The following is a 23291-nucleotide window of genomic DNA, read 5'->3' on the forward strand; positions in this document are numbered from 1 at the left end:
GCTCCGAGGGCTGAGATAACATGCAAATAAACCTTATATATCAATGTGTGAAAACTAGACAGACCACACGGTTCAAAAAAGGAAGTACACCCTGCATAGCTAAGTTGCACATTCACTGTCCGAGTTACAGCATCTTCGGGGTCACTGTGTGCCAGGCACGTCAACTCTTTTCAATAAAAATGGTAAGTAATAGATTTTATGACTCTCTTTGGTCTCCTAGCAAACGTCTAATCTTTTCTACATAAAGCGGAGAGGTGTGGGAGTGCTTCACGGCCAGGTCCTCCAAGCCTTTGGAATTTTCGCTTATCTCATCATACTTCCATTTGCTTATAAAGCTGCTAAGGCTTTATTATATCAGCTGAGGGACTGTGGCTGCAAGAGTTCCCTTTTCTGATTCTAGCCTTCAGAATAGAGGAAGAGCTATGCCTTAAAGAAAGAAAAGCTGCATTCTTTGTCTTGCCTCTTAAGATGGTTGGGTGCTATAACCAGAAGTGCGGTCGTTTCCTTTTATGAGCACTTTGGAGCCCTGAAGAGAACTCCAGTGATATACGTTGGGCAATGTTGCTGAGGATGAGTGCTATTTTGGCAACATGGTGAATTTTACAAGAGGAGCTCTTTTGTTTAGAAAAATGCATTTTATTATTTTAATTAAGAGAAGCAAAGTCCAAGTAGTCCAAATCTTAGGGACAGGTTGTGTTCCAAAGTTAATTGAAAGTCATTATGTGGAGCGCACTTAAAATCATGACTGGGTTCCCAGTGTACCATAAAAACTAGCTTAATCCATAAAGTAGCTGAACTACAGCATTAAGATTCTGCTACAGTTTCCTATTATTTCGCTGTATAATTGGCTGTGTTCTTATACGTGTGGTGTTCTCAGGTTCACAGGGTCTAGAAGAGAGTCAACTTTCTATCCCACACACCCCTCCCAGACTCCTCAGCCCCTAGAAGATAGAGATTGGTTATCCCTTCTCTTGTTATGAAGAGGATTACTTCCTTTGCCACCTCCCAGTGGGAAGATGGGGACTGAGGCAATGATCCCTGCAGGTACTCAGTGGGGCAGGGAGTGCACTGTAGGCTCTGGAATAGAGAGGGTAGGAAGATTCATGGCATGAGTATGTAGTCTAAAATCTCTTGCACCAGAATGGGGAAAGGGCAGAGGTGAGAGAACGTAACCTCACCACAGGGGAAAGAGAAGGAGAGAAGAGATGAGGTCAGACTTGCAGAGTCATGGGGAGGGGAATACCACAGAGAGGAAACGGTAGCCCGTGGGCTGTCCCTGCAGCCCCATCTGTAGAGGAGGGTGGTCACGTATCAAGATGGGATTTACAAGTCCCTCTAGTGTTTCCAAACTCGGTCTTCAGATCCAGGATTCTTAGAAAAGATCTTGACCTTAATTACGATATCCTCTTCAAAAATAAATAAGGGCACTGTGGTTGACAGGGTAATTTGCATTTTCTTAGGGAAAAATAGATGGTAATAGAAGAAAAAAAGGAGAGAGGTTTAATTGGATAGTGTGTGTTTGGTGTTACATATAACGTTTTCTTAAGAGATCACCATCTTATTACAAAAGTAACGCATATTACTAAAGAAAATTTCTTAGAAATGAAGAAATGACACAATACTTGTTTTCTATAGTTCTATCACTTAGGGGGCAATCATTGTTAAATTAATACAGATCCCTTTAGAATTTTGTCATTTAAAACTATATCTTATAATTATAATTTTCTACAAGTACTATCATACTTTATAAACTATTTCCTTACTTGCTTTATAATTTAAAATATCTTGAATAATATCTGAGTTATGATAGCATTTTTAATAATGAATCATTTTTAATGACTGCACTGTATTCCATAATTTATTTTAGTTCCATATAGCTGGACATTGAGATTGCTTATTTTATTTTTCTTTCTTTATGGTAATATAGACAAGACTGTCATAAGCATTCTTTTATATACATTGCCTTATAATTTTCCATTGTCAGAACTACTAGAAGAATAGGTAGGTGAAAAAACATATATTTAGACTCTGAACACAGTTACCCTCTTGTTAAACAATATATTTTAAGTTTACCTACTATATAATGCATGGCAAATGAATTTGCCAGTGGCAGTTATGGTATATACATGCCTATCTTTGTAGCATATCAAGGATATACTTAAAGAGGAAGTAGATTTCCTTTAATTTCTCTCTCCCTAACATTGCCTCTGACATTCTACAACAAGTTACAGAAAGGCACATAGCATATTACAAGAAGGAAAAAACTCTTTCTACTTTTTCTCCTTGGAAGACATCATAGATCAGTCAAAAGGCCATATTCCTGGCTTTTTTTTGTGTGGGGGGGTGGTGCATCAGGTCTTCGTTGCGGCACACAGGCTCTTTGTTGTGGCCCACAGGCTTCTCTCTAGTTGTGGCGCACGGGCTCCGTGGTTTGCAGCATGCAAGCTCTCTAGTTGAGGTACAACGGCTCAGTAGTTGTGTCACGTGTGCTTAGTTGCCACACGGCATGTGGGATCTTATTTCCCTGACGAGGGATCGAACCCGTGTCCCCTGCGTTACAGGACGGATTCTTTACCACTGAACCACCAGAGAAGTCCCTATTCCTGGCTTCTTATGCTTTGCTTACTAGTTGTATGTTTTTTTCAACAGTCACTTGAGCTCTGAGTTTGTTTCCTTGTCCAACCGTGATGAAGATGTTGATGATGATGGCAGTAACTATCTCGCAGGGTTGTTTTAAGGAGTGAATAAAATTGTGATTACAAAGCACCTATTAAAGTGCAGGCCCCAGCCAGACACTGAAAGAATGTTGGTTTCTTTCTTTCCAGCCCCAAATAAATGATTTCCTAAGGAGGCATAAAGACTTCAATGAACACAAAGAGGAGAATACAATGGAAGTTAGCATTTGTGAGCCTTGACATACGCCATCTCATTAAATCCCTATAACCATCCTTACAAATAGTTAGTTACTTCTATCGTCCCTATTTCCTAGGTGAGAAAACTGAGTCTTGGGAAGGGTGATTCCCTTACTCGCAGCCACACAGCTACTGAATTTCCAGAGTCCACAGCTCTGGAATTTGAGCACAATTCTGTCTGCTCTCAGAGCCTGAGTTTTTCTGCATTACGCTGCATGCAAGAAAAAGTAGGTACACAGGAAGACAGCAAGGTGGTCCTAGAAAAGCCCGGGACTGGCTTTCAGGAGGGCCAGGGGCCTTTCCTCAGGCTGGTGACCACCTCTGTTTGATCTGGGAGTCAGTGGTTGTAACTTCTTCTGCTATTACCGTTATGAATTATATCCTATTTTCAGAATGCTCACTTTATTGAAATCTTGCAGAGCCACTGGGATAAGAGACTAAATGGGTTCCTGGTTTTGTGATTCTCCACTCCAGGGTTTAGAGAGGGGGATTCAATGATCAAATGCCTCGCCTTCCCTCCAAGCTCTCCTGCTGTGTTACTAGTGTGACTAACTCTGCCTGCTCCAGGCTGAGTGCAGGAAGGGAGCATCAGAAAGTGGAACCACATCATGGCCCAAGTGGTTATTGGGAAATTCACCTGTTATCACCATCTTCGTATAACTTATTGGCAGAGGAACTGTAGAAACTTGTGGGAATTAGGTGGAAAAGTACGTGGGGTTTTGTAAGGACAAGGATATCAGCTATAAAGAATGATAGATTTTAGCTACATGGTGGCAAGGAGTGCTGGGCTCCAGGCCCAGCCTCCCCATAACCCGCAGTGGGATCTTGACTCGGCTTTTCAGCTCTCTCAAGCAGCTCAGTTAAGGTAGAGGGTGGGCTAGGTGTTCCATAATGTTCTTTATGATTCCACATTTCAGAAGCAGAAGGCAGCGACAGTAAGATTCTACTTCTCAAACAGATGGTCCTGTGGAAATTGACTTAATCTGTGACCTTAGACAAATGATGTCACTTAACAGCCTTAACTGGAAATAACAGAATGATACCTGTCCACACGACAAGTATGTTTAGGTACCTTTCAAGTTGTAGATTTTCTGAAAAAGAGGGAGGGGCAGATATCGAATCATGCACAAATTTTTGTATGTTCCCAGTTAGTGAGGGGAAAAATCTTTTATCAATAAACCTTAGAAGGTTTTAAGAAATGAAGTAAAAATTGGTTTGGGGGTTTTATTCGTTTGTTTTGCTCCTTTCAGTCAGCTGGCAGTTCACACGTGAGCAACTAACAAAAGAAATGTGTTATCACTATTCAATGAGGGTTTATTGAGGCCCTGTTCCACGTTGGGCTCTGCTGGACAAGAATGCAGGGTGAAGACAGGTGGGTCCTGGCTTCCTGGAGCTCACACTGAGCGCAGTGGGTCCAACTTTAGCAAGCATCTGAATCACCTGGAGGGTTGGGGAAGGAGCCTGGGAATTGGCGTTTCTAGTAAGGTTCCGAGTGATGCTGATGCTGCTAGTCAAGGGACCGCACCTGGAGAACCACTGTTCCCTGGAAGACGGAAAGTTAATTCAAGTAAACAGATAAGTAGACTAGCAGGCAGTGAGCTCTGAAGGAGGTAAATAAGGAACTGAGATAGAATATACGAAGGAAACATCCTCTTGAGATAGTGGTCTGGTCTTCGATGTCGTGATACTTACAGCGCTGGTTCTCAACCCTCCATGCACGTTAGAATCGCGTGAGTAGCTTATAAATCACACCCATTCTCAAGGCCCCAGCCAAGACCAGTTAACTCGAACCCTTAACGGGGGAAGTGGCGTCCGGTGCAGGTTGAGAATCGCGGCACCGAAGAGCGAGAATAAGCTGGGCACAGGGAAGGTGGCAGGAAAGACCATTTCAAGCACAGGAAATGGCAGGGACAAAAGACAAGAGGCAGGGGACAGCTTGCACCTGCAAGAAGATAGGGTGGCAGGAGGAAAAGCAAGAGAAGAGGAGGGAGGCAAAGAGGTGGTTTCTAGAAGCAGGCAGCAGTCACATATTGAAGGGTCTCGAGGGCCATGACAAGGAATTTCATCTTATTTTGTTCACCCGGGCAGCCGTTGGAGGCTCCCAACCGAAGGAGTGAGTGTCATTATCCGATTCACATTTTGAGGGGAGGGCTACTTCTGAAGTGACGCGCATCCTTCCCAGGAAGCCTTGACCATGGCGTGGAGCTTCACTACTGCCTTTCTCTCCCTCATTCTTTAAATTTTGACCCCAAATTGAAACAGAGCCAAGTGTTTAATTTGTGAAGGATTTCTGAGGGGGATGATGGGTTTGGGGCCCCGCAAATAATTTGAGGGGCTGCAGTGGAGGTCCACTTGAGAGCTGGTGTTCCAGGGAAATCAGAAAATAAAATCTGAGCTAGAAGAGTCCCTCTGGAAGCTGGGGTTCCAAGCCACTTCTTTCATGGAGGGCGGTGATTCCTGTGTTTATCACATAAGTTGGAGGGGGTCAGTCACAGTCCTGAATGACACACTACTGTCCCCAAATAGAAATTCACTCACCTCCACACACTCCCTTCACGTACACCCCTACTCTCTACTCTCGATCTATTTATATCCTCTGCTTCTGCAAAATGGGGCTGCTTCCCCTTTGCTGCAAGGTCTGTACCAATATGTTAAAAAAAAAAAAAAGCTCCTCTGTTATGACAAGCGAGTTTTTTTGTTTTTGAGTCCCACGTTTTTCTTTTTTTTAAAAAAAAACCATCTTTATCGGAGTATAATTGCTTTACAATGGTGTGTTAGTTTCTGCTGTATAACAAAGTGAATCAGCTATACATACACATATATCCCCTCCCTCTTGCGTCTCTCTCCCTCCCACCCTCCCTATCCCACCCCTCTAGGTGGTCACAAAGCACCGAGCTAATCTCTCTGTGCTATGTGGCTGCTTCCCACCAGCCAACTATTTTACATTCGATAGTGTATATATGTCGATGCTACTCTCACTTCACCCCAGCTTCGCCTTCCACCCTATGTCAAGTCCATTCTCTACGTCTACCTCTTTATTCCTGCCCTGCAACTAGGTTCGTCAGTACCATCTTTTTTTCCCTAAATTCCATATATATGTGTCAGCATACAGTATTTCTTTTTCTCTTTCTGACTTACTTCACCCTGTATGACAGACTCTAGGTCCATCCACCTCGCTACAAATAACTCAATTTCGTTTCTTTTTATGGCTGAGTAATATTCCATTGTATACATGTGCCACATCTTCTTTATCCATTCATCTGTCGATGGACAAGCAAGTTTTAAGCCAAGAGCGAGAGGTTCAAATTCTAGACCTCGTTCATTCACAGGTAAATGCGCGTAGGAGGAAATGAGAGGCACTTGTTTAGAGCACGTATGAGCAGCCACTAAATGTACAACACACTTGCTCTTGAAGCGAACGGGTGTGGGGCTCCAGCTCTGGATTTAGTAACTTCAATATCACTTCCCTAATTCTTGGAGGTGCATTCCATCTGCCCCTTCTTTCTCATGCGCTTCTCTTTTTCAAATACTATGGTATGTTAAGAAACAAATAACATAACAAATGCTCACATACTCACCACCCAGAGTCCACACATATTACCATTTTTTCATATTATTGCCATTTTGCCATCTTTTCAAAACTAAAAAAGGCAAAGTTGAAGCCCTCTTTTTGCCCTTCCCAGTTCCATACCCCTCTTTCCACAAGCAGAGGAACACCTGCTCTGATAGTGCTGTCTCACCTTCTCCGCCATGTTTTTATATTTTTATTTCATCTGCCTGTATCCATAAGATACTATATAATATTGTTTTGCCCAGTTTATTTTTATGATTTCTGCATTTGCAATCTTTCACTTGACATTGGTATGTTTTCAATATGTATCCATTTGGACCCATGCAGCTCTGGTTCAACTATTGAATTTCTGTGTAATTATATTGCAATTTATTCATCTATTCTCCAACGTTGAATTCGCTGTCATTATTTTCCATTTTGAACAGTACTAGAATAAATGTTCTTTTGCATAGAGGGTCTGGGCACCTTTAAATTTACTGGATGTTAGCAAATTGTTCTCTAAAATCATTGTATCAATTTATCTCTCGCCAACCTTGTATGAGAGTTGCCCTTTCTCTGCATCATCCCTAAAACTTGGTTTTGTCAAGTTTATTGATAGAGTTTTGAGAATTTATTATATGCAAAACTCTACTTCATTAAAAAATTTTTTTAACTGAACTATACTTGATTTACAATACAGTGTTAGTTTCAGGTGTACAACAAAGTGATTTAGTTTATATATAGTGTAGATAACTAAATCTTTTCCATTATAGGTTATTTCAAGGTATTGAATATAGCTCCCTGTGCTATACAGTAAATCCTTGTTGTTTATTTATTTTATATACAGTGGTGTGTATTTGTTAATCCCAAACTCCTAATTTATCCCTTCCCCTCCTTTCCCCTTTGGTAAACCATAAGTTTGTTTTCTATATCTGTGAGCCTGTTTCTGTTTTGTAAATAAGTTGATTGTATTATTTTTTTAGATTCCACATATAAGTGATATCATAAAAGCTTGTCTTTATCTGACTTACTTCACTTAGTATGATAATTTCTAGGTCCATCCATGTTGCTGCAAATGGCATTATTTCATTCTTTTTTATTACTGAGCAATATTCTATTAGATATAGATACAGATATATCACATCTTCTTTATCCATTCATCTGTCAATGGACATTTAGGCTGCTTCCATGTCTTGGCTATTGTAAATAGTACCGCTAAGAACATCGGTGTGTATGTATCTTTCTGAATTAGAGTTTTCGTCTTTTCTGGATATTTGCCCTGGAGTGGGATGGCTGGATGATATGGTAACTCTATTTTTAGTTTTTTAAGAAAACTCCATACTATTTGCATTTGTCTAATAATTAGCGATATTGAGCATCTTTTCATGTGCTTGTTGGCCATCTGTGTCTTCTTTGGAGAAATGTCTTTTTAGGTCTTCTGCCCATTTTTTGATTGGGTTGTTTGTTTTTTTGATATTGAGCTGTATGAGCTGTCTGTCTATTTTGGAAATTAAGCCCTTGTCGGCATAGCAAAACTCTACTTCATTTTGGTTTCAATTTTCCTGATTATTACTAAGATGGAATGTGTTTTCATAAGCTTATTGACTGTTCAGATAACTCTTCTGTAAATTCGCCTCATGTGCTATGTTCATTTTCTTACAGATTATCTTTTCACGTTGATTTACAGGAATTCCTTATATATTCTAGGCATTAATTCTATGTCAGTTAGTGCATTGCTAATTTTATGCTCTGAATCTATGGCTTCTTTTTTACTTTATTTTTAGTGTCTCTTTTTTATACAGAAGTTTTCAATCTTAATGCTGTCAAATTTTACAATAAGTCTATCATTTCTGCTTTGATGTCATTTTGAAAAAAGTTATTCCCTACTCTCAAATGTTAAAGCTGTTTTCCTAACCTTTTCTCTAAATATTTTAAAGATTTGCTTTTCATATTTAGGTCTTTAATAATCAGGACTTTATTTATACTTGTGGTGTGAGGTAGGCATCTAATATATTCCCAATGGATAACCAATTGTCAAGTACCATTTATTTTAGTCTGTTTCTTTCCCCTACTTCTTTCTGTTGCCTCCTTTGTCATATGTCCATTTCCCACATATGTGTGACTCTGCTTCTAAGCTCTTAACTCTGTCATACTGGTCCCTATACTTCGTAAAACTCCATGTTTATCACTGTTTCTTACATCTTACTCTTGTGCTCTGGATTCATATATCTTCTTACCCAAGTACACATGCTCTTACCTATTTTCTAACAATTTCTACAACTATTTAGTATTTCTGTTAATATTCTCCCAAACACAGCAAGAACCTAAACAAAACGCAATTACCCATTTAACATAACCTTCCAACCCTATTTCTAGTTCTTAACACTTTTGCTTGGAAGAGATGTACTTCACTTTTACTCACATTTAATCAGCCAAAATAAGTTGCATAGTCATGCCTCAGCTAAACAGGACAGAGATGTAGGGATGTATAATTTTTATGCATTCAGGGTAATAGCAGAGATGGATACCCATTTGGAAGAAGAGTAATATTATATACTACAATGTATATTGGGTTTTGTATAACTGAAAACACTTTCATTTTGACTTCACTCTTAAATGATTGTTTAGCCGTATATAAATATTCTAAATTGGTAGTTACTTTTCCTCAGCACTTTACAGACTTACCCCATTGGCTTCTGCCTTCTAGTGTTGCTGAATTGTATGCTATCAAGTCTAATTGTCTTACCTTGTAGGTGAAATTCTGTCATTCCTTTCAAGATGTCTCTTTGTCTTTGTGCTTTACAGCTTTACTATGCTTCATAGGCATGTGAACTGATTTTTATTTGTCCTGCTTGGTACTCAGAGTAGCAATTTAAAGCAGGGATCTACAACATTTCTGTGAAGAGCCAGATAGTAAATATTTTAGGCTTTGTAGGTTTTGTGGTCTCTGTTACAACTATTCAGCTCTATCTTTGTAGATGAAAGCAGCTGTAGACATGGCATAAACAAATGGCTGTGGCTGTGTTCCAATAAAACTTTATTTATAAACACAGGTGGCAGCCTGGATTTGGCCCATGGACTGTAGTTGCCAACCCCTGACGTAAAATCTAATGATTTTCTTCAATTCTAAAAGATTCTCAGCTACTATTTCTTCAAAAACTATTACTCTACCATTTCCTCCTTCCTAGTTTGTTTCTCTAGAATCCCTGTTAGGTAAAGGCTAGATAGACTCAATCTATCCTACGTGATTTTAACTTCTCTTCCAAATTTGTTTATCTGTGTTCCTCTGTGATGAATGCTAAATCAGTTTATTGACTTTTTCTTCCAGTTCACTAAGTTTTTCTTCATCTGTGTCTAGGATGACCAATTGTCTCAGTTTGCCCAGCACTTTCCCAGTTTTAGCACTAACGTCCCATGCCCTAGAAACTTCTCAGTCCCAGACAGACCAGGATAGTTGCTCACCCTATCTGTGTCCAAACCATATTTTATCCCATATATTGAATTTACGTTTCAATGGTTAAGTTTTTATCTCCAGTTTTTAAAATTGGTTGCTTTTGATAATCACCTGTTTTTGCCTAATGTCTGCCCATTTTTGTTTCAAATATTCTTATGCTCTCCTATAGGTATTATTCATTCTTTTTCTTGATATATCCTAAATTCTTAAGGTCACTTTCAGATTGTTCTATTATTTTAATTTAATTTGAGGTAAACCCACCTTTCAATTGTTGATTTCATTGTGTTTTTATTTCTTATTAATAGTCTTCTTCCTGTAGTTTGGAATTGTGTGGTAGACCCAACTGAGAAGGTTTTTTGGTTGATTGCTTAGTTTTCGCTTTCTATCTGCCATCTCTAATATTGTGCTTACCTCTACTACTTCTTTCGGAGGTTCCTCCAGCCCAGAACCAGGTCTGTATTGACAGCTGATACAGGCCCACAATAATTTGGCACATTTAGTATATTCATTACTAAGTCAACTGGCATCTTGGTCCAGATCCTGGTTCTAGCCCAGCATTTCTCAGCTTTAGCACTTTTCTGCATTGTAGGATGTTTCGCAGAATCTCTGGTCCCAACCCAATAGATCCAGTAGCACCCTTGTCCCCCTCATTGTGACAACACAAAGCATTTCCAGATATTACAAAATGTGCTCCCCCCCTTCCCTTGCCATGTTCTCATCCTCAGTTGAGAACTGCTGGTCTATCCCCAGGCAATTCTTAGCATTGATCATTTGGTCTCCTTTCATGGTGCTAAGGATGGGAAAAAAGCATAACTGCCCTTGCCCTTGGTTTCAAAGAGTGACTATAGCTCAGGTTCTCAGATTACCTATAGGAGCTGAATTAATAAATACTTCTGTACCCTAAACCAACAGCCCGCCTTGCCAGCCCTCCAGTCTTCCAGTCTCACTCACTATTTTATGTTTCTTTTCTGCTTCTGACATAGAAAGGTGCATTTCTTTTTGAGTGTCACTATCGTTAAATTTTCTCATTTCGTATTCTATCATTGACAGGTGATTAGGTCGGTGAGAAATTCACAAATTTAGTTTACTGAAGAAGTTAGTTCCTCTTCTATCTTTTCCCTCACTTCCCTTTAGCTTCATATTTTTCCTTTTTCTTTTCTTCTCTCATCCTCAGTCAGTGTTATTGGGTAAATCAACAAAGTAGTGGAAATATGTCAGCATCAGGGCTGATGAGATACTAGAATTAGTCCAGTTTCCTCCAGGTCTCTATTACCCACCTTTATCCCTATCCCAGCTTATTAAGACAGTAGTTTTCAAAGTGTGGTCACTAAACCAGCAGCATCAACATCATTGAACTGGGAACTTAACGGAAATCTTTGGGCTCCACCCAAGACTGAGTAAGTTCTGGGAGTCAGACCCAGCCGCTTGTGTATTAACGTGCTCTCCAAGTGATTCTGATGCATGCTCAAGTTTTAGATCCCCTGTACTAAGACTTAGCTAGAAGTTTTGATCAGTGGCTCTCGATCTGGCAGCACATTGGAATCGGCTGTTTGACTTTAAAATACACAGTTACATAAGCCCCACCCCAGAGATATTGATTCAGGCTGGCCTGGGTGGGGGTCAGCTACTGTTTTTTTTTTTAAGTTCCCTGAATGATTCAAACATCCAAAGTTTGCTTTAGTTATTTATTTATTGCTTAACCCATTTTGATGATCACTTATGCCAAGTCTTACCCAGTGTTTCGGGAACTCTAAGTGGAAACTGGTAAACTTCTAGTGAATAGAGTTTAAAGTGAGTCTGGTCTGGAGTTGGACTTCCTTATTTGAATCTCAGTGCTGCCCATTTTCAGCTATGTGACTTTGATCAATTTACCCTCTCTGTGCCTTGGTTTCCCTATGTGTAAAAAATGAATAACTATACCTACTACTTAGTAAGGTTGTTATGAGGCTTATTTAGGTTTACAAATGAATGTCTTCAGAATAATGCCTGTTGCATAGCAAAAGCTACACAAAATTTTTCTAAGTTATTTATTTATTTTATAAGCAAAATATGCAAAGAACTTGCAAAACAAACCAGCCAAAATTAGTGTTTTGAGAATGGGAATTTTAAAAGCATTTAAAGAATTTTTCTCTTTTTTTCATATTGGGACCTTTTGCTTTCTATGACTCACTTTTTCCTCAAAATGCTATATGCTCTTTTAAATATTAATTCAATAAAAAGTAACATTTTTAATTAACATGTTCAGAATTTTACTATATGGCTTTTAAAACCAGCTAGTGAGATTGTAAAACCACAGCTCAGAATCACTGGTCTGTAGTCAGTTTTGAGCTACAAAAACTGATAAGCCAACAATAAATTCAATCCTTATGTAAATCCTGGTAGAAATCAAAAGAAGTGGAGTTGAAATAAACATCTGCTGAATTTGATCTATGACAGACATTAAGTTGAAAGAATTCATGTGAAATCTTGTAAAAACCCTTTACTAGATAGACATTTAGGAGGTTTAACTTACATTAATACATTTTGATTTATCAATGTATGGGCATAGTCCAAAAGAACTACTGGCAATTTTATTCATTATAACTTTGGAAGAAAAGGAGTTGAGTTTACTTTATCACAAGAGAACATTCACCCAAAAGAAACTAATTTTATCACATGTACCCACAACTGCATGAGACAGCGTTTCAGGCCTGGGTGGAATTTTTTTTTAGTAGCAGAACTAGCTATACCAACACAGTAAGGCTGAGATACACACTGTTTAAATTAGTTTCCCGGGGTGGGGAGGGGGGTTGGGGGAGGGGGAAGTTTCCAAACTATCTCTTGTTAATTATCAAGCATACAAAGAAAAGACTGTGAGGGTAGAATTGTTGTAACTTCTGATTGCTAAGCAACGTCCACCTGTAGCTACGGCACATGTGAAAAGTATCAATAGATGGTTTCAGTTCTCAGTAGATGTAAAAGCTAGCCAACCTGAGCAAACACTGGTTGAATTTGATAAGCAGGGCAAGGAGAGAGGGAGGAAGTTCCAGAAAGTAGGCCAAATAACCATGTCTAGGTGGCTAATGGGCATGAAAAACCAGACATAGTTTCTATACATCTTGACCCTTCTACATCCCATTTTTCTCACCGTTCTTCCCCACTTCCACACGGTAACGCCTTCTATTTAATTTGTAAGCCACACAGACCAAGAAAAAATATATATATATATGCAGGCACATTTCTGAGAAATGACGCTACATCTACCCTTTGATCAGTTTCTCTCTTCTTTGGGTTCATTACAGACAGGTAGTCAATCCACCAGAAGTGGGGAATATTGCCTTCTTGGGCAAGCAACGTGCAAAAACTAGACATATATCACATCATTGCATTTATAATATCTGTGCTACTGTTTGTACCATTAAGGTCTGTGTTTAACTGAGAGGCAATAAATACTGCATCCATAAATACTTTTAAGTAAAGAAAGATTCTACTTAACAGCGTACACTTTCAGTTATTCTAACAAATACGTGCCTTTAAGAGGTGTCCTAGGCCCTCAGAGGAGACAAGAAGGGAGCTGTGGTTAAAATGCCAGGCCCTTGGAACCATAGGCTGAGGCTGGAAGCCTTGCCCCAGTGTTAATTCTGTTTTCTCAACTCCCTGGGTCATTCTGCTGCTCCTTGTCGCCTCCCCACACGGAGGCGGGTCAGTCTTCGTTATCAGATCCACCGGATTATCTTACAGGAGACACCCACATTTTATACTACCTGCTTAGTTCCTGGAAAGGTTGGAGTTGCTGATCCCAGAGCAGATAGTTTCCCTTTCTGGCTTTAATATCCTATGAGTTGAATAAATTACGTAGTTCTGGATATAGAGAAACAGTCAGGGTAAAGTTTGGCAAACTGCCTTCTGGGTTGTCAGCTGATTTGGGATGTGTTTGGATTGGAAGCTGTGTCTAGATATGGGAAATGAGATCAGATTTCAGTGCATAACAGCCGGCTGGAAGGTTCTGGACTAGTGTATGTGTGCAGAGGGAATTGGTGGGTGGATAAAATTTAGTATCAAACAGGGTATACATGTCTGCAACTCACTTTGAAATGCATCAAAAAACAAAGATGAATGGATAAATGAATAGATATAAAGCAAAAGCAAGAATAGCAAAATGCAAACAATTGTAGAATCTGGGGAGGGGGGATGTATTTTGGCATTCACTTTCAATTCCAATTTCAACTTTTGGACATGCTTGCAATTTTTCATAATAAAAAGTGGGGTAAAAAGTTTAAGGTCAAAAAACTGGGCAAAGGGAGCTGGGTATTTTAGTACAATACTCCACTTTTTATATTCTTAACCAGTGCATTTATTTATACAGCTTCCATTTATCCACTGAGATATCAGCAAAAAATGTTTTTTCCTCTAAAAGTATGTAGCTTTATTGTTTTCCCCTCTTATAAAAGTGAGATGCATCATGATGATGAATATTTTCCAAAAATGTAGAGAAAGTAAAGGAAAATGTAGAGAAAGTATAGGAAAATGTAGAGAAAGTAAAAATTTCACTATCTGAAAAAAAAAAACGCAGTTAACATTTTAGTAATTATTTTTCTAGACATATCACTACAGAGAGTTTAAGATCTTCCATATGTGCCTCTTGTAGCAATACTTGTGCTACTTCTCCACTTTCTGCTCTGCCCAACCAGCTCTGACCCTTCCTTTAATGCATGGCTCCCATTTTCTTCCTTCGAGAAACCTTCCACCTTTCACTCTTACCCCACTCTTTTTTTTTTTTTTAACATCTTTATTGGAGTATAATTGCTTTACAATGGTGTGTTAGTTTCTGCTTTATAACAAAGTGAATCAGTAATACATATACATATATTCCCATATCTCTTCCCTCCTGCATCTCCCTCCCTCCCACCCTCCCAATCCCACCCCTCTAGTTGGTCACAAAGCACCGAGCTGATCTCCCTGTGCTATGCGGTTGCTTCCCACTAGCTAGCTATTTTATGTTTGGTAGTGTATAGATGTCCATGCCACTCTCTCACTTTGTCACAGCTTACCCTTCCCCCTCCCCATATCCTCAAGTCCATTCTCTAGTAGGTCTGTGTCTTTATTCCCATCTTACCCCTAGGTTCTTCATGACCTTTTTTTTTTTCTCAATATATGCAAATCAATCAATGTGATACACCATATTAACAAATTGAAGGAGAAAAACCATATGATCATCTCAATAGATGCAGAAAAAGCTTTTGACAAAATTCAACACCCATTTATGATAAAAACCCTACAGAAAGTAGGCACAGAGGGAACTTTCCTCAACATAATAAAGGCCATATATGACAAACCCACAGCCAACATCGTCCTCAATGGTGAAAAACTGAAAGCATTTCCACTAAGATCAGGAACAAGACAAGGTTGCCCACTCTCACCACTATTATTCAACATAGTTTTGGAAGTTTTAGCCACAGCAATCAGAGAAGAAAAAGAAATAAAAGGAATCCAAATCGGAAAAGAAGAAGTAAAGCTGTCACTGTTTGCAGATGACATGATACTATACATAGAGAATCCTAAAGATGCTACCAGAAAACTACTAGAGCTAATCAATGAATCTGGTAAAGTAGCAGGATACAAAATTAATGCACAGAAATCTCTGGCATTCCTATATACTAACGATGAAAAATCTGTAAGTGAAATTAAGAAAACACTCCCATTTACCATTGCAACAAAAAGAATAAAATATCTAGGAATAAACCTACCTAAGGAGACAAAAGACCTGTATGCAGAAAATTATAGGACACTGATGAAAGAAATTAAAGACGATACAAACAGATGGAGAGATATACCATGTTCTTGGATTGGAAGAATCAACATTGTGAAAATGACTCTACTACCCAAAGCAATCTACAGATTCAATGCAATCCCTATCAAACTACCACTGGCATTTTTCACAGAACTAGAACAAAAAATTTCACAATTTGTATGGAAAGACAAAAGACCCTAAATAGCCAAAGCAGTCTTGAGAACGAAAAATGGAGCTGGAGGAATCAGGCTCCCTGACTTCAGACTATATTACCCCACTCTTAATCCCCCTTGACTTGCCATGCCTTCAGCATTTCTCTTGTCAATGCCTTGAAATTCTCATCAAGCACCTCTAATATTCAAATGCATTTTCTCCCCAGTTATTTTGCATCCTTCCATGCTATCTTGCATACCTTAAGCTGCCAATACATGTTTGCTGTTTGACTCATAATTTTACGTGAGCCTAATCTGATTAAAGTAAATATCTTCTTGATTTAATTAGTAACTACATAGTTTAAAACAAAATTCTCACTTGAGACAGAAATGAGTGTATACGTGCCAATCCATTTTTGCTAAATCATGGGAAACACAGAGATTATAACACAGAATTCTTATTTCAGAAACTGTAAGCCAACCTCTCAGCTCACGCAGTTTTATCTGAGATTTTGTCATTGACATTTCCCAAGGGTTCATAATGAGTAATTGGTATAGTCTCTGCAGAGCAGGGAAGGTTCAGGTTCCCTAGATGGGTATTGGAAGTTTTTATCGACATTTTTATTTCATGGAAATAAAACTAGATTTTTGATTCTTTAAGAGCAAAAAGAAATATTCTTTACTCATATTCGAGAATTATCTTTAATAAATCTACTTCAAGGAGTTTCTATGAGTTCACTTTTTTGCACTGTAAATTTTTAAGTGGCTTCCTGATTTTATAGAAACATCTTACTTGTTCCTATCAAAAACTTTCAGGGAATCTCAAATAATAGATTAATAGGCTAGATAATCTTGGCAATAAAAGTGTACGTTTCTTTAGGACTAGAAAAATGGATTGTTTCTATCTTCCTCCTTTTAGTATAGCACTGTCCGGAGCTATATCGAGGTTTGAATCATTTTTCAAATTTTGTACTAAGGAAATAAGAAATATAGTGACAATAGCTAACATCTTAGTAAGTGCTTCCTATATGCCAGACACTGTGCTGTGTTTTAAAAATAGCAGTTCATTAAATTCTTACAACTCTGGGAGATATACTACTTTTACTCCATATTATGGATCTGGAAACCAAAGGAAACTAAACAATTCGCAACGAGCAAGTAAGTGGTAGAACTAAAAACCAAACCCAGACTGGCTCCAGGGCCTCTGCCTAAACCATTTCACCTGGCTGACTCTCTAGGCTACAAAGAAATGGCACTAGAATAGCCTAGAGGTAGGGCATGATGGGAACTTACTGTTTTGTTTCATAAAGTTAAAATGAGTCTATCTTTCTCTAGGTGGCTGTTAGTAGGTTAGTATCAGATTACTAGTTAACTGTACTAAATTGTTGCTAGGAGCCTTTCTCTTAAGATATATGCTTCGACGTTTTCTAAAAAATTCAGAATGAATTTATGTTGGTTGACTTCTGCTTCCTTGCCTCTTCTCCTGTGCACAATGGATTTTTTTTCTTTTTGTGTCTGTTATGCAAAATAAAAGAAATTTGAAAAGAGAAATAATACAGTCATAACTATTTCCCTTATATCATATGACCATTCATTTGTTTTTTTGTGCGGTACGCGGGCCTCTCACTGCTGTGGCCTCTCGCGTTGCGGAGCACAGGCTCCGGACGCGCAGGCTCAGCGGCCATGGCTCACGGGCCCAGCCGCTCCATGGCATGTGGGATCCTCCCGGACCGGGGCATGAACCTGTGTCCCCTGCATCGGCAGGCGGTCTCTCAACCACTGTGCCACCAGGGAAGCCCCATTCATTCTTTATCTACAAGTGAATATATATATATATATATATATTCTTACATAATTGTCATAGCATTTTTTCACTTAAAGGTAATTCATGAACATTCTTCCATGTTGTTACATGTTGCTCACAGTTCTTTTAACGATTGCAACACATTCCATGACGTTAAGATATCATAATTTACTTAGATATTTTGGTTACGGCCAGGATTCTTCCAATTAGAAAAATTGCAATAAACATTTTCATGCATATAATTGATAGTTGTTTTCTGAATCTGGATGATTTTCTTAAAGTCCTAAAGGTAATTAAAAAATAAATAAATAAATTTGTTAGTACTGTATATACACTGACAGAATGGGATTTTTACATTTTTCAGGTTAATTACTTAATAAATAAGACAATATTAAAGAACCATTTTAAATAAATTTTCTTCAATTACTATTGAACACTCTCAGTTACATTAGGTTAATTTTTTTTTGTGTGTGGTACGCGGGTCTCTCACTGTTGTGGCCTCTCCCGTTGCGGAGCACAGGCTCCGGACGCGCAGGCTCAGCGGCCATGGCTCACGGGCCCAGCCGCTCTGCGGCATGTGGGATCTTCCCGGACCAGGGCACAAACCCGTGTCCCCTGCATTGTCAGGCGGACTCTCAACCACTGCGCCACCAGGGAAGCCCTCCTTTTAATTTTACAGTCTATTTGCCACTTATTTTGACTTACAGAAGTAATTCACTGTGAAGTTAAAATAATATCTATTTGCATATTCTGTTTCCCTATTTTTGTTATTTTTAGATTATCATATATTATGGCTCTCTTCTGAGCCATCTGTATCTTATTTTTGTAGTGTCATACCGTTTCAATTATTATTGTATAATATATTCTGATATCTAATAGGGCTAATCTCCGTCATCCAACCTAGTGAGCCAACTGGTCACTGGTGATGAAGAAGGTCCTTCTTTTATTTTTGTTGTTATTGCTATTATTGTTGTGTTATTGTCATTCAACTTCACTTTTCCCTTGCTGTGGTTTAGAGAGGTAAAAGTCATTTAAAGTGTTCAGAAATGTGTGTTCCTTAGATCTTCATGCTCTACTAAAGCAATTCCTTCAGGAACAAATACCAATTCTTATTCTCTCACGAAATACTCTTGAAAACCACAAGCATGTTTGTGTCAGTTTTTCCATATTTTAAGACAAAATTTTAAACGGCAAATCATGCAAAGTTTGAGTGAGTTATATTCATCCACTAGGCATGTAAAATATTTTCCTAATATAAACCTCTTCGAGGTGGCTATAAATCATTTGAAACTCCTCCATTGAAGGGATGACTAATCCTTTGACCATTAAATTGTGAAATGGAGTACTCCCAAATCACATGATTCTATTTTAAAGCTGTTATTATCTAGTTTTTTTTTATTAAGGTGGACTCAGGATAAAACATTTATATATATCAAACGTGGTTCTTACATAAAACTCGAGGGTTCCTTGTCTTAAGAAGTCCATTTTTGTTCTCACATACCCTAAAATCAGAAAACATATCATTTTAAGAGGCTATCTAGCTGCTTTCTGGCACTCAAAGCATGAAGCTCTCTCAAGAGGTTTGCACAAAGATCACCTCATAAAAGACCAGTCAAGATCTCACCTGCCCTTCCAGCCACAAATAGAGTGATTGCTGGACCATATCAATGTACAAGGGCAGATTCAAAGGACCCTAACCTTCTCCTTGCTTTTAAGGAATCCTAATGCTTAAAACACACACACACACACACACACACACACACACACACACACACACAAACCAAGAACATGAAAAGTCATAGCTATCATTCCACTAGTATATCTTATTTCCTTTTATGAAATCTATTCAGGAAAACATTCTAAAAATGACTCCTAATTGCCAAACATAATGGAATCCTCTTAATCTTCTCAATAGCACTTGACAATCTTCCCCTGATTTCTGCAATGCCATCCTTCCCTGGTTTTCCTCCCTGTGCCTGTAACAATTCCTTCTTGTTACCAAATGTCTTCCATTTTGGTAACACTCAAAGCACCATCATTTACCTCCCTCTCCCTCTGCCCGCCCTCTCTGGGTATTTTCTGTCACTCTCAATACCCTCTGCTAATGACTCAACATGTGTGGCATCTCAAATGCCACCTGACCCAAAGTGAAGTCATCATCCTTCTCCAGATCTGTTCTTCCTATATTGTATAACTTGGTGCAGCCAAGATGACACAGCCACCGCCTACCCAGTCCCCTGAGCCTTGTACTTCCATGTCGTTTAATCTCCATTGCCACCAGTGCCCCACCACCTAACTTAAAAGCTCATACACATTCCCTTCTCTCCAGCCGCATTCAATAGGCTGCATTCAGAATTCAGGCCCTTATCCTCTTTGACAGGACTATTAACAGTCTTGCATCTCACACTCCTTAAATCCATCCTTATTCTGCTACTAGAATGGTCTTTCTAAAGCACACATCTAATTATGCAACTTTCTGGCTTCAAACCCTTCAGGGGGTTCCTAACGGCCTAGTGCAGGGGTCAGCAAACTGTGGTCTGTGGGCTGAATACAGCCCATTGTCAGTTTTTACAGATAAAATGTTATTGGAACACAGTCACACTTGTTCATTTATATATTGTCTGTGGTTGATCTCATGCTACAACAGTAGAGTTGTATAGTTTCAGCAAATATTATGTGGTCCTGAGAGCCAAAAATATTTATAATCTGGCCCTTTACAGAAAATTTTGCTCATGCCTAGCCCAGTAGGTAAAGTCTGAACTCTGTGGTATGACATGTGAGACCTCCATCCTTTGGCTGCAACCTCTACCCCCAGGCTTAGCTCTTGCCACGCACCCCTTAAAACTGACCCTCTAGCAGTGCTTGTCTGCTTTCAGTTCCCCAGCCCTGAACAGTAGAAATTTCTGTGGTGATGGAGATGTTGTGTGCCTGTGCTGTCCAGTGCAATGGCCACCAGCCACGTGTGCCTGTTGAGAGCTTAAAATGTGGCTAGGGAAACCAAAGAACTAAATGTTAGATTGTATTTTGCTGTAATCAACGTAAGTTTAAGCAAAGCTACATGTGACTAGCGGCTACCACATTGGACAGTGTTATTCTAGACTGTGTCTCCAACCATATCTTTGTTCACTCTAACAGGAATATTTAAAATAGTTAGAATACCCTGTCAATCTGGGAGACACATTTCAACAGTGAACTTAAGGTTCACCTCTTCTAAGGAGGCTTTTCTGACTCCTAAACCCTGGTCTCTTCCCAAAGGACTGGGTATTTGTTCTGTGCCCTCACTGAGGCATCATATGACCAGGAAAACTTTTTTTTTGACTCTGATCTATCTCCCCCAACCAGAATAGCAGTCCCCGAATGCAGATCCTGGCCCAACTTGTCTCCGTCTGCTTAAAAAGCCCCTAATCCAGTGGCCAGTTCGTACCAGAAGCTTAATTAATATTGGTCAAATAGATAAATTCCACATTCAAACTTCTTTCTCAACATGTCAGTCTCTTTTCTGCACTTACAGTTCTTTGACAGATGAAGAATGGCTGCTTGCGCAAGTGCTAAAATATCCTAGTAACCCCTCTCCCCCTCTCCCCCTCCCCCGCCATGAGATGTTGACTTCTGTCTGGGAAAAATAACTGATAACAATCCCCTCAGCAACCTGATTTTGTTCACACATTTTAAAGTTCACTTTCATAATAGCATCGCTCAGACTTAGAGTCAGAAATGCCACATTCTTCTAAAAGTAGTAATGAGGAATCCATGACGGTTCCGCCAACCTACTTGGTTGACCTCTATGACGTGTGTTCATTCGGCCTTTTTTGAGAACACACTGGTTACTTGTGGCTTATGTGACCCCTTAGCTACTATCGCTAATTTGTTTTTTATTTAGTCGTAGCAACTTTTCACATTATCTAAACTAAGGATGACAGGAAACTCTAGAGTTTGAGTTTTCCACCGACATGAGCCCAGTGTGTTGAGTTGTGCACGTGACACAAATGACAACAATCAACAGTCCGGAAGAGCCAAAAAATGTCAATACCAGTTCTGAGAATGTTGGAGAATGTAGCCCAGTCAGCTTTCAAAGTCAGCCAAGAATCTACAACTACACATGTTCTCAGCATTCAGAATATCAAAGCAAAGCTTCCACACACTTCCTTTTTGAGGTTCCAACTTAAATACTGACAATTTTAGGAACTCCTTTCTGCCTGTGTAGAATTAAGAATGCTTTAAGGTAAATTACTTCAAAATGCTTTACACTTTCTCAACGCTGACATGTTTTCAATTGTTCAGGTTTAAAATCAGATAATTTTAATCCATTTCAAGTGGTTTTTAAGGCTCTAATATCGTATTTATACTCTAGTATTTTATCCCTGTAGGATCAGGAATGTAGAGGAAAAGGATAAAATGATGAATGATGAGGGTGCAGTTTGTGTATCAGATCACTTCTGTTTTCATCCTCCTACCAAGTAGTCAGTGTTGCCCATACACACTCCTGGACATCATCTGTCTCATGGATTAGCACAGTGGTTATGAACAGTCTCCAGAGCCAGACAGTCTGTACAAATCCAAGTTCTCCTCTTTGCTTCCTGCTTCTCCTTGGGCAAACTGCTTCACTTTCAGTGGCCCAGTTTCCTTCTCTGTAAAATGGGGGCAATGATAACCTCCACCCTGTGGGTGCCAATGCATATCAAATGAGCCAATACTCCAGGAGCCTTTAGTACTGAGCCTACCACAGAACAGGCACTCGTGGAATGTTTGATATTTTGTTTTGCTTAAAATGCTTCAAACCTCAAATGCAAATGCTTTCACAACCTTGGTTTAAAATTAGAAAGCTTTTGATTCCCTTCAAAATGGTTTTGAGGGGTTCAAAATTCTTATTTAAAAAATCAATAGTGTACTTTCTAAACAATGCTCAGAAACAGCTGGGATTTCTTGGGGGATATGGAAGAAAGAACCAAATATTATCAGTGAACTTGAATAGGAGGCTTTGAGTTTTAGAAAATGGATTATTGTGGAATGTTTCCACCTGACTCCTGACCCACCCAGAGAGTGGCCACAGCGTAGGGACCCCTTAAATAGGAATACTTTTCCCTCTATTACACAGGAGCTACCAAAGAAGTTTGCTTTGACTTCTAAGTTGCTAGACCAAATTCCCAAAACCTCAGAAGAGGGAAAACAGGCTCTCTGAAAAAAATACAGGAAAGTACACCCAGAGCTTAGTAAAGGAAATATTGCCAATGGATCAAACTGTCAAATATATATAAGTACAAACTTTAACTAAAAGCACAGTATGATCTTGGCATATACTAGATGCCCAACAAATGTTTGGCAAATGAAGTTTGCTAAAATTAGCCATGAAGATGTTTATTTCCCCCATGTAATATATTAAAAGATGGTGAAATGTCACAGTTGACACATAAAGAAAAATGCCTATAAGTATACTTCTAGGGTAAGAAATGTCCAATATAAATGACACATTATAAAAGTGATATTTCTATTTTTTTATTTGGGGAGATTTTTCTTTTTATATCATAGATCTTACCATTTGGGGTACTAACCTGGAGACATGAACTCAGTTTATTGAGCTGAGCTAAAACTATAAATATTTATCCTGTTTACAACTAAAAATCTTGGAATAAGGACTTAAGGCAAATAGAA

General features: G+C 39.0%; 1 protein-coding gene across 3 annotated transcripts in view; it reads left to right on the top strand.

The window, feature by feature from the left end:
• Positions 1–81: 81 nt before the first annotated feature.
• Positions 82–23291, top strand: part of LOC113617614 (FYN-binding protein 1-like) — a 127341-nt gene continuing 104131 nt past the window's right edge. For all 3 annotated transcript variants that reach the window (XM_027101225.1, XM_027101228.1, XM_027101226.1), the window contains exon 1: positions 82–182. Coding sequence is in view for 1 of the 3 variants with exons in the window: in XM_027101226.1 (XP_026957027.1) it covers positions 180–182 (3 nt within the window). In the remaining 2 variants the exon portion in view is untranslated. The remainder of the gene's footprint in view (positions 183–23291) is intronic.

This window comes from Aethalodelphis obliquidens, unplaced genomic scaffold (assembly GCF_003676395.1).
Source record: "Aethalodelphis obliquidens isolate GAN/ISIS:26980383/991018 unplaced genomic scaffold, ASM367639v1 scaffold4, whole genome shotgun sequence".
Lineage (NCBI taxonomy): Eukaryota > Metazoa > Chordata > Mammalia > Artiodactyla > Delphinidae > Aethalodelphis > Aethalodelphis obliquidens.